Here is a 12213-nt window from a genome sequence, read left to right on the forward strand (position 1 = left end):
TCGTCACAGGGTGTGTGTTTGAGATCAAGAAATGAAGATGTTGGGCTTTTTTGGACCAGGGATTGATTCTGGATAGCTCCGAATCTCTAGGGAGCTGGGTTGGGTTCCGCCAAGGTGTTTTGTCCAATCGATGATTGTAGGGGTTATTCGTCTGACTAGGTGCAATGCTACATGGTTTGGGGGAGTTTTAGACGTCATCAGATACTCGGTAAGTTGGAGGCGTCGCGATACAATATACGCCGACGTATATAGATACCAACGTTGGCATGGCTACCAGATAGTGTTTAACTATAACTTCTAAACAGTAGTTGGAAAGAATCGATCTATTGATTGAGATCTAGATTTTATTCCCATGGTTATACTAGTACCCCCGTGGGATATATGTGATTCACATGCAGAGCATGAGATCTAAAACGCTTGTGTAACAGCACGGCTGACATGTTGAAGTGGCGAGGGTGGGAGTTTTCTGATTTAGGGCGCTGAAATATGTAATTTCTTGTCATGACTAAGTAAGTATTTACCATGATCATGTAATCTCATGTCAAGAAGTTGTTGATTTCGATTAGTCTAGTTTTAGATTTCGATTATAATGTTATGATCATGAAGTTGGTGTTATAATTTACTTACATATCGGATCAGTTAGTGAGCCCCTTCTTCTCTTAGGTCTATTGAAAAGGGAGGTAACGTATGTAACAGATGCTAAGTGGTATTGGAGACACAGAAAAGGATATATATCCCATCTTCATCCCTTGCCTTCTGGGATTTCTCTGTTTGGTCTATAGGAAGATCAAATTTGGCCACCAGGCTGATCTTCCTGCGGCCAATTTAATTTAATATACCACTTCACTTTATCTTAACTTATCCGATGACATCTATACTATACTATTACTCTACGATATATAACAACAAAAAGATAGAGGATTTCATTCCAAGAGCGCTAGCGCGCATCCCAGGTCATGAACGGCGTGCCTGGCGGACCCATTATATTCCTCGTTTGTCTTATAATATCGATATATCCCTGATTCCACCTTTCTCCAAGTATATGTCTATCTCGATCAATCCCGCAGCTGAGAATTGATGGTAATGAGCCCGCCTGTTTCGCCTAATGGAGTATTTCGAGTACACGGGATCGACCTGGGCGCTAAGATGCAACATGCATAACATGTGGTTTGAAGTTCAAACCCAATAGTCAGTCAACGTTAACTGGAATGACTTTGGAATGGCTTCTGAATGAAGATCAACGAGGAATACTGGAGACAGGGCAGATTTTATCGACGTTTGGCGATTACGAATCATCGAACATACGATCACACTGTAGCATTCAGTATTCCTGATCCTGATTGCGCGGGAAATTCGTGGGCAGGACCTCTTTATAGTTTAGCCAGTTGGAAATATTGAATTTTCTTTTAAATGGTTCACTAAGGGAGAGATTTCCTGCCGAAATATTGGCATCTTCTGTTTCTGCTCCTCCATCGGCACCCTCTTGGTCAATATTTAGCCTTACCAAGTTCACGGCCGGAAATGGGAGTCGAGTCCCGCTAAACGAGGGGTTTTTGCTAATATGGCAAGACCCTCTCTATTACACCCTATAAATTACCCTGAGATGGGTTGGGAGCCTATTCAATGGATCGAGTGATGTGTTTTGTATTCGTCGAGCACGCACGGTCGATTCATGCGACTTGCTGTTGATAAATCGACGGTTTTTTTGCTGCCCTAACATCCGCCTATTGGAGAAGGGCCCTAAGGGAAACTGCGTACGAAATGGGAAAGGACTCGGAAATTCGACACGATAGCAGTTGCTGATTGGGAAAATGGATAAGGTTCTTCCGTCAGTTCAGAAATATGTATCCCTTCGAATCTCGGTTTTGTCCGCTGGCTGTAGCTGGGAACCTTTGGAAGCGATGAAAATATTTATGGCGCCGTTACAATGGGAAGATTAACACAAATTCAATGCCGTACGACGCCTAACAATTCACTGGAGCAGTTTACACAGGATATATCTCTGGGACGTTGCTTTCCACAGGTTGAAGTCTATACAAACACAATAATACACAGGCTAACTACAACTCGAATGATGGCCTATTTCCACCACCCGAGACTGTAAACCCTGCGCAGCTGTGTTAATTCGGCAAACCGAGTTATGGGGAGAGTCCCCCAGGTTTCTGAAACGCAGATTGGTCATGCAATGCGCATATGCTACAATCCTTTTACCTAATCAACTTATAATATATCCTGTCGGGTTGGGGCAGCTACGTGTGTGCATGTATGTCAAGATCTTGCCGGCCGCGGACGACATTTAGTAATGGATTGTTTCGACGCTTTCGACACTTTCTACTCTCCCTGTCTCAGTCCTCGGCCTCCTTCGGCTAACTAATCGACTTATACGCGCATACTTAACTTATGAGGGACTATAATACAGATGTCAAGCTTCTGTAGACTGTCCCTTTAAGGGTTCAAGTGTACAATATCGGCCATCAGGTTCGTTGGCCTGCAGGGTACCAATTTTATGGAATTGATCCAGCCTTTAAGGCTCGTGCCCTAAAAATCTAACCGAACATCGTATTGGCCGATTGGACAGCGTCTACAGCACAGCCTTTAGCCAAGCATATTACCAAATAAAATGGAAATGTGGATGGGAAACATGTTTGCCAGGAGTACGACCTGTGCTATTGGAAAATTTAACCACAGCTTTGGCTGCCCCTGTTGCGATTTTTTCTTATCGATCAATTAGCTCTGTGAATACAGATGGGTAGGGTGGGAAAAGAATAAACAATCTTCAAGAACACCTGCCCGGGATTCTTCAATTGATTGCGGGTCATAAAACAGATGGAAACCGAAGCGGTATCCCTGTTCATAAAATGGTCACAGCGTAAAATTAGGACTATATCGACTCATCCAACTCCTGCAGACATAAGAAAATCAATGGAGCTACATAATCTCCAGCAATTATTATCACTAGGAGTACGAAGACTCTTGGTTAATATCCGTGCGAAAAATATGTCGGATAGAACAAGAACAAACTGGCAAAAGGGTGGTTTCATATCTACGACTGAAGTTTTTGTCCTCGGAACTAGGTCTATAGTATCCCAAACGATATAGCAATAAACCAAAAAGCGCTAGATATCTCTAGCGTTTTATATACAACAACCAAAAACTTGACGCCAAAGCATGGGAACTAATCAATGGAACCCAGACGACAGCAAAGAGAAGTCTGGAGCGTGCGTGGATCTAACCCAACTTCACAAATATCTTGAGTATTTACTCTAGTTGCAGCGGCGCGCTGAAAATGCGATTTATTCATTGACAACCATCGCGATATGTCGAGTTTGTTTGTGGAGGGACCGTTGTCTTTTCTTTGCAGCGGAAATGAGGGCGCTTCAGGTATCACAAAATATTGTGTGACTTGTAAATATAATAGTGACAGGGATACAATTGGAATAAGGACGGGAGGGACGGAGGTGAAGGTGCGGGATCTAGAGAGAGTTAACCTGTGATATAGTTATCGGCCAGGTTAAACAAGAGCTTTAGAGCTCTACGATGTGCTGCCTAATTACCTGACAAGATCTATATATTTTCGGTTGAACTGGCTCGGTTTGCCCGCTGCTGGACCCAACCGGAGGTGCATTCTGGTTTACGAGACAATTAATCCACAAAAGACACTGGGGACTTACTCTATATTTTTATATCTTGTATCTATATGTGATTCTTCTTTTAAGGATTGAAATTTAAATCATATCAGTTGGCTTTATTGCATTGTAATACTAACTAAAAGGCTAAAACTTTGACTTTATACGTCGAGAGCTAAGATATTTGCCTATGCACACGACAAGCCCTTAAGATGGTTTAAACATTACATACAAAATATGCAACCAGATTCAATGTCCTTTGATCTCTCACCCTTCAGGTAATCTCACCACGCGTTCCTCATCGATAGTCGCGGTCGCGGATAAGATAGGGGGTCGAAAGGCTTGACCGCGACCGAGTAGAACTAGCGCTAGAACCATCACGCTCCCGACTAGAGCATCCAGTTTCCAGGATTTCCTCCTCGTGGTAGCCAACGCCACCTGCTGCTCGAAATACCTCGAAGGCATTTGCTAATTTATGTAAAACCCATGCCCCTCCACGCTCTGCCGTCATACCTCCCTTGTGAAGAAAGTATTTGCACCCGGTACCGTCTAATTCCGGCATGTTATTGAGTGCGGTGGTGTGGTTGTGGATATGGTCCCTGAGTACAGTATCAGAAGTGCATATCCATGGTAAGCCGCTTGTTTGCTCGGCCCGAGTGATTGGGTTTTCGAGGAGATCAGATATTTGTAAATCTGCGTCAGTCCAGCTTCCTGTAGTTGTTTTCCAGGTTGCTAGTTTGAATGGCGCAGGAGGTAGCTTTCGTTTTTCCATGATTGATTTTGAAAAGCTTTGCCTCGGGGCGGTGTTTATTGTGTGGAAGTGGTCTTGATTGTCTAGAGGAGAATATCAGGATAATACCTGATAGAAAATGTGTATTATATCGTACGACCTTTACAAAACAGGTGACTTGAAATTGGTTTAATCGACCAGACGGGGTGGTATCATGATGTCAGTTAGCCGAACTAAAATGGCGGGCAGGGACCTTTCACTTATAGAAAAAACTTCTTAGACCTGATATTCAAACCCTAGTCAATTGATCAATGCAAAAACCAGTAATGTAGGATCTGTGAAAGTACACGTAGGAGGATAGGGTCGCGTTTAGTCTCTTGCCAAAAGTGAAATTCCATTAAACATAAGCATATCATCCCCTCACGCAAGACTGCGCCGCACCGATGCATCACAGTTCGGAAGGGCACGCCTTAAATGTCAAACAATGCAGTATTCCGCTAGAAGGATCCATAACACCAAATTCCGAGCAAAGTAATATCAATCAAAAAAATGCTAGGAAGCTGAACCAGGCTGACCAAAAACATGAACTAAAGTAACAGAAAGCGACGGAAGATAGCGTACACGTATAGCTGCAATAATAAAATTTGAAAGTGCTTGAGCTCCTCCATATGTGTATACTTCAACGAATAGCTTCCTTGTTTTCAACACATCTCCACATCGTATTATATACAAGGTGGCGTAAGCGCATCTATCGTACTCGCGATGCAATGATAAATCCTTATCCCAAGGTTACAAAGTGGGGCGAACTTCATCGCCAGAGCTTTCATTGAGGCGTTATGCATGCTGACCCCTGCATTATATGTAACGCTCCCAAGCAGAGATAAGAACCATTGAATGTCAAATTTTTGTGATAGGGTCTGTTTCTGTGACATCATGATACATCCCCAAATACGATAGTATATATTCAAGTATCTACTCATAGTTAGATACTTGAGGGGTAATAACTCCTCTTTTCAGCGTCCCCGACATTGGTGAGTCAGGTCCCACGCTTCCAGAAGGCTGCTAGCCATCCGAAGCAGCCACAACATCCTTGATCCGACTCCGACCCGTCGTTTTGCTCCGAGCCTTCGGCTTTCTCGGCGTCATATTCCCTAACTTCAACTCGAAACTCTTTCTGCATCAAGCATTGTTCTGCTAGAGAGGGTTGAGAGCTGATACTACTCTCCGGAGAATGGGGTGTTGACAAACTCTTCGAATAGACCACTGTTTCGGTTGACTTTTGACCCGCATGAGAATACTCGTCAACGACATAGTCCTCATCGTCGGGCTCAGCACTAACGTCGAAGTAAGAATTATCAGATTCCCTAAGAGTTGGGTCCCGTGAAGATTTATCGCCGGACTGGCCGGTCGCTCCAAGTTCGGAAGATCTTGTATCACAATTTGTTCCGATGATGATTGGAATCCCGGTTCTTGATTTGGATTTCGTGGTAAGTGGTGACTTGAGATTGATTCTTGGTGACAATGCTTGACTCTTGATTTCCGAATGGGTTCTTATGGATATCTTCGGGATCACCAAGCTCGTGGCCATCTCTGTTGGGAATTCGAAAATTGGACTGCAAGTGGGTGAACGAGGCATTTTGTGTTGTCTGAGTGGTAAAGTTTCTGTGTAACAATTGTCGACAAGGGATGATGCCTGCTTCGACTCCGTTTGGGGGTTGGACGGGTTAGGCAGTGGGCCCAAAACGGTTTAAAACTTTAAAATATGCGATTAATGGTGTAAATTACGAATTGAAGGTATCAAAGGTAAAGGTATCAAATTTAAAAGGTAACTTGTGAGATGTCATTCTGGCTGGAACTAGGATCACACAGTTGGGGGTTCTGTAATTATATAGACGAGGCATGCGCATGTCAAGGTGTGCCAGTACAGTTCAGTTAAGCAGATGAGCCTGATGGGATATTTTTCGAGGCCGCAATCCAAAAAGGCCTTGATTTCCCATGATTCACCGCACCCCCATAACATAACCGCCTGAACAAATCATTGTATGCCGTAGCAAATACCATTTTTGAGCTATTGTGGAGAACACTTCGTCCTCATTCAGTATAATGTGGAAGACGTTGTCTGCTTGGCAGTTGGTGGTTGCAACATCAGTCTTGAACTCGTTGCTCTCGGGCTGAAAAGCGATGTTGGATCCCTTTCGACAACGACGCTTTAGGCACTCCGATAGAACGCTACTGGAATGTTGGATGGGAATATCGTAAAAGAAATACCAACAATTTGTGGCTTTTCTGGAGTTAGAGTTATAACACTGTACACAACTACAACGATAATTAGGAATCCTGCATTGCGGAGGAATTATCTCTCGCTTCACTAATTCTAGCGGGAAGAAATCGAAGGCAAATGGTATACATTTATCTATTCTTAAGATCTTACGAATTAAAAAAGACTACAAATTTCATCGTTTTGCAAATAGTTTTAATAGAAGCTAGGCCTGGGCTTGGGCTCTCTGGGCTCGCGGGAAACATTACATTGCATTGTGGTATTTTACGATATCTTCGAGTTCGCGTTGTCCACTGGTACATATCGAGATCGTACGATATCGTAAATTATAAACACATCTCGTTTCGGTGGAAGCACTTAATTTGGAAAACCGTTGCAGTTGGAGTTGGCTAAGACACGGGATACGTGCACCTCGTAATATTTAGTAAAAGTACTATAACTTGGGATTATAGATTTGAGATTTGAGAAGCCGTTTTTTTAGGTGTTAATGCGGTTTCTGTTGGGGTTTGAGGCCCAAGGCATGGCCTAACTAGCCGCTCAATTGAGATATATGGAGTGAAATAATTTAGTGGTAAGGTTAGCCCGCTGAGCTATTTTAGTATCGGCATTGTGGGAGATATCGCATCCACGGTCTTGCCGTTTTTGAAGGTGTGGGCCACGATAATTTGTAAAAATGTTAACACTAAGTTTGTCTACAATACAGGCCACATGTATTCGATAATCCATAACAATGGCCAAACGACAAGGTCAATGCCTGAATAGGTCACAAAACAGCATTGTTTTATTCTTCATTTTTCTCTTCGGGTTCTTCACTGATGGTGTAGCAGCATGGTATCAGTTAAACTTGTTCAAGGACCGGAGTGACTGGTGGTCGCGGCCTGACATCACCTCTCCGGCCGAGATACTGGTAAAAGAGAGCAGTGGGTACGTATGCATTGCAGCCAATAGGCCGATTGAAAACACTGCGATGGACGCAGTTGTAGTCTGGAATCGTCCAGAGCTTAGAGGCACAAATGTAAGGGCAGTAGCTTTTTACAACGGCCAGAACTGTGGTGCAAGCCCAGATCCTAATACTGGGGAACTACCGCTGCCATCCGCCATTTTAGTGCTGAGCTCGGATAATCCCTATGGAGTATCAGCATTTACTCTCGCGTCTCAAAACCTCGAGTTTCTCTGGGGAAGTTATCAAGCTTTTGATTTACGGGGCGAGTACCACCCGGGGAGGATTCTCGCCCAATTTGTCGAAGAAAATCTTTCGGGTACCGTCATCCTGAAGGATCCGAATCCTGCCGATCCAAGTAAACCGTATAAGACACCGGTAAAGGCACTGAGGATTCTCAAAGAAGACCAATTTCAACCTCTGACAAAAACAGTGGATATAAATGCGTTAATGAGACAGGCAGGAGAAACAGCACTTTTGTCCACGGAAGAAACGAAGTCTGAACTGGTACGAAGCGTGACTAGGCTTTTGATGGAGAAGCTACTTCAGGATATTGCGACGGAAAAGGCGAGAGGAGAGGAGATTCGAAGACGCCTAGCCGCAACATCAGCTGCAGCGGAAGGAACCTTTGGGGGGACAATGGGGAGCGCTACCAACGCAGCCACAGGCTCGGTGGCTGGTAGCCAATTGGCTTCAGACGTTCGGGGATCCAACAATGTAAATCTGGCGCAGACGTCTCTAAACAATCCTAGTTCCATGAATTTTCCTTTGCCGGGGGGCCAACCATATCCGGGACATAGCTCGAATGTGCAACCTGGTGGGAATACATTACAAAATCCATCTCAGCCTTCAAGCCAGCGGGGACAGCAATACTCGTCGTATATCAATGTTCCGAGCTCCCAGGGCTTGCAGGGTAATATTCCCCAATATTACACGCAGGATCTTGGTACCCCGCCACCAAATACAGCATCTCAAAGAATTAACCCCAGCGTCGGTGCAGGTGGTAATATTTATCCTTCGACCGGGGGAACTCAACGACCGATAGCAATAAACCCTAGGCAGAGTTCAGCACTAGGGGCACGATCTAGTCCGAGTAATCCTTCAACAGCCAATATGATGGCGGAAGTCCCCACTACTGAGAGCAATCGTCAAAATACAATACCGGGTATAGCTAGACAAGGGCAACCCGAACAACCGAATACATATATTTTACCAAGACAAGGACCGATTCCGCTTCATCCTGATCTGATCGGCGCTTTAGTCAGAGGCGACGACCCTAGAATACTGGACGCAAGGGGAGTCGACATGAATGGTATATTGCAGACCTACTACCCACAATCTGACAAACATAAGTGGCTCGAGACATTCAAAGTATTCAAAAGGAATGTAGACAAGGCTGTTGCGGTAGCACAGCAGCTTTTTGAGCTCGGTGAGCGGGGTGGAGTTCCGCCTCCGGGATATCGTCCTAATCAAGGTTTAGCACATGGATCCCAAAGAATGGAAGGAATTCCGCAGACTCAAAACCTCCCCCCAAATGGTTCTGCAAATCAGCCCCCAACCTGGGGACAGTCTCAGCCAAGGGGTGGCCAATATCCAAATAATGAAGCCGCACAAGTTGGAAGCCAACCTAATACAAGCCAACAGTCAGCCGCCTTCAATGTAGGATCGAATTTAGCGGGGGGCTATCGTCCGGGCCAAATGCAAATGGAAGCTCCTCAGCAAAACTCAGGAGGGGAACAACAGGCACCTAATACTCAGAACCGACAACCATACATATCCGAGGGCCCTACAAGTGCTAGAACTGATCCATATGCACAGATACAAACAGCGCCATTAGGTGCAGGTCGCCAAATGGAGCAAGCTGATTCTCGTGGACAACTAATAGCGAGACAGCAAATGCAACAATCGCAGCCGCCGGCGGTAAATCCGAACCTTTCGCAAGGGCAAGATAGCTACCTAGGGAGGATCCCGAGCACACAGCCTCAAACCACATCGAATATAAACCCGCAAGTAGATTTACCGCAAGTCTCTGACGATGAACAAGATCGAACTAGGAACAATCTTCAAAACCCGGAACGTCGTGGAATGCTAGTTGAAGGGCCAGGAATTGAACCACTTTCGACCCCAGGTGTTTATAGATTGGGCCTACCGACTAGGAACGACCATCAAAGCGTACCCTTATCTGAACCATTTATGATCGGGCGACCGCCGCAAGATACAGGTGGTACGCAAAATATCCCACGCCCGGAAACGGAGGCTATTGTGGCATCGAATCGACAAAACCCATTCGGAGGAGGCTCGATTCAGCCTCGAATTAATAATGTTCAGTGGATGCAAGGGCAGGCAGCCCCACTTAGAAAACAGCCGGCGCAAGCAGAGCAGCCTCGTTCAAGGAGTGGCGTAGCTCCTGGTGCTCAAAATATCGCTGGAGAGCAAGTAACGGGGGAGCCTGTGTCATCTAGGTATCCTCAGGCTTCCTTTAACACAAACCCGAACACATCTCAAGAACCTCGGATGCAAGAGGAACCAACAGAATCGACGTTACCAATTCAAGGCCAGGAGGGACTTCAAATGCCTTCTAACATTGCACCGGAGTATCGAGAAATTCCCACTGCAGGGCAACAACTTCAGCAAGGAGGTCAAAACCAAGAGGAATATGTTCCATCCCCCGATGTAATATTCCCGGATTGGAGCGAGGAATTCGTAGCACCTGAATTAGATACTTCAAGTAGTGAGGACGAAACAGAACTTGAACATGTACAGCCGACTTTTGGTGTTGCTGGTGATAGGGTGCCGCGAATCGTAGGGCAAAACGAAGATGTCCCGGAACCCTTAGAGAATCCTGGAAACATACCTGCCATGTTTCAACGGGCGTCACCCTCCAACTTTAATACGGGTCCACCGGGGCAGATACCGGTTCGAAACAATCAGCGCCTACTAAATAGGCCTTCAGTTGGCCAGTTGCGCCCTTCCCGAGGAGGGACTGGGTCATCCAGGGTCGAGCAGAGCGATTCATCTCTAGATCCCTCTCCAGCTAGAGATGAAGAACAACAAGGACGAGGAATAAACCCGAGTATAGCGCGGCAGCCCAACCTTGTGGCTGCAACCGGTTCAAGTGAGCCGGAGGCTGAAGTATTTGAAGCGTCAGGTATTGAAGAGGAAGGGAACCAAGAGTCCAACATTGGCCAAGAAGTTATCGAACTTGACCAGAGACCAGATATCTTTGACAGAAACCAGGAACTGAGCCCTGAGGTGGTCCCTTTCCAGTACATTCAAGAAGAACTAACCCCAGCATCCGCTCAATCGGTCATCGATGAGGTTAGTGGGGATATACCCCAACTTGGTGCCCAGCAAGAAACCACAGGTCGGCAAGTCACCACCCCAGGTCGACAAGTCACCACCCCAGGTCGACAATTCGCTACCCCAGAACTGAACCTAGAGAGTTACCCTGATCGAGAATTTCAAGATATGGTCTGTGATATAATATGGGGCAAACCATTTTCGTCAGGAACAAACCTAAACTCATTATTTTCTGGGAGAGGTAGTCATATATTGCCAGGGGTGCGCAATCCGGCGATCAGTGATGAACAACTTTTACGCCCTCCCCCGATGAGGCGGCCACCCCAGGGTATTCAGATCACTCATCCGAATTTAAAGGACCCCAATGTGGTGGAACTTGATCTAGCGCACACATATTCCAGGATTTTATCCCAATTACAAAAGACTGCTGAGTCCCAGAGACAACCAAACGCTGAGAAAATTCCAGGATATATAACACCGCAATTCCTGCGCTCTCTCATACCAAATCCAGCAGTTAATCCTTTTTCGGAAGAAGATAACAATCCATTATTCCCATCCGCCTTTACTAAAAGCTTAAATCCTGACTTAACACGAGAACAAATCTGGGACAGACCGTACGAATACACTGATCCCATGTTGGACAAAGAATTTACGCAACAGCAGCTACGAGAAGAGAAAGAAAGGAGAGAAAATGAACTACTTTCCGACCCTTTGAACGCCTGGCGGGCTCAATTGAAAGCTATGGCGAGGTTCCAACAACGGAGGAGGCCGAAGCCAGGAGATATTCGTTCTTGGGCTGGACCTCAGTTTTTAAATCAAGAGTCGAGTCCAAGATTTGATAGTAGTATGATTGTAACGGAGGAGCAGATGGACGCTTTAGAGAATCCCCAAGACTATGATTGGGGGTGGGATGATGCCGAAGATAGCTTGGTGGTGAAGAAAAGGAAGATGAATCCTTCGTAGATATGACAAAGAGTGATGGTCCGAGTCTAATATATAATCATCAGATATATACGCTAAATGCACTGACTTTGTGTATTTGCTACGATCTTCATGAAGGTAGTTTGTACAATATATTCTACATTAATCGCACATCTGGGAGCTGAATACTACTACGGAGTAAATAGTATTTATTCCAGACAAGAGATGCCGGTGTTCATCAGTAACTTTAATAGTTTAATTAAATCATTAACTCTTACATGTAATTTGAACGTTCCTTGGCACGCGCCTTTTGATGTACCCACGAATATGAGGCAAAAGGAGATAAATTTGTTGCTGGAACCAGAATGCAAAAGAAATATGTAAATGACTGCACGTGTGAATTGTCAAAGGAACTTGC

At 45.2% G+C, this 12213-nt stretch overlaps 3 protein-coding genes across 3 annotated transcripts; 1 reads left to right on the forward strand and 2 right to left on the reverse strand.

Moving 5' to 3' along the window:
• Nucleotides 1–3924: 3924 nt before the first annotated feature.
• Nucleotides 3925–4398, reverse strand: AOL_s00188g267 (uncharacterized protein; the record flags this gene model as incomplete). The annotated part of the gene is made up of 1 exon (XM_011128515.1): nucleotides 3925–4398. One exon carries the CDS (start codon nucleotides 4396–4398, stop codon nucleotides 3925–3927), a length of 474 nt encoding a protein of 157 aa, XP_011126817.1.
• Nucleotides 4399–5392: 994 nt separating this feature from the next.
• Nucleotides 5393–5992, reverse strand: AOL_s00188g268 (uncharacterized protein; the record flags this gene model as incomplete). The annotated part of the gene is made up of 1 exon (XM_011128516.1): nucleotides 5393–5992. One exon carries the CDS (start codon nucleotides 5990–5992, stop codon nucleotides 5393–5395), a length of 600 nt encoding a protein of 199 aa, XP_011126818.1.
• Nucleotides 5993–7364: 1372 nt separating this feature from the next.
• On the forward strand, nucleotides 7365–11837 carry AOL_s00188g269 (uncharacterized protein; the record flags this gene model as incomplete). Its single annotated transcript, XM_011128517.1, has 1 exon — nucleotides 7365–11837. One exon carries the CDS (start codon nucleotides 7365–7367, stop codon nucleotides 11835–11837), a length of 4473 nt encoding a protein of 1490 aa, XP_011126819.1.
• Nucleotides 11838–12213: the final 376 nt, after the last annotated feature.

This window comes from Orbilia oligospora, assembly GCF_000225545.1.
Source record: "Orbilia oligospora ATCC 24927 unplaced genomic scaffold scaffold00188, whole genome shotgun sequence".
In the NCBI taxonomy this organism is placed as follows: Eukaryota; Fungi; Ascomycota; class Orbiliomycetes; order Orbiliales; family Orbiliaceae; genus Orbilia; species Orbilia oligospora.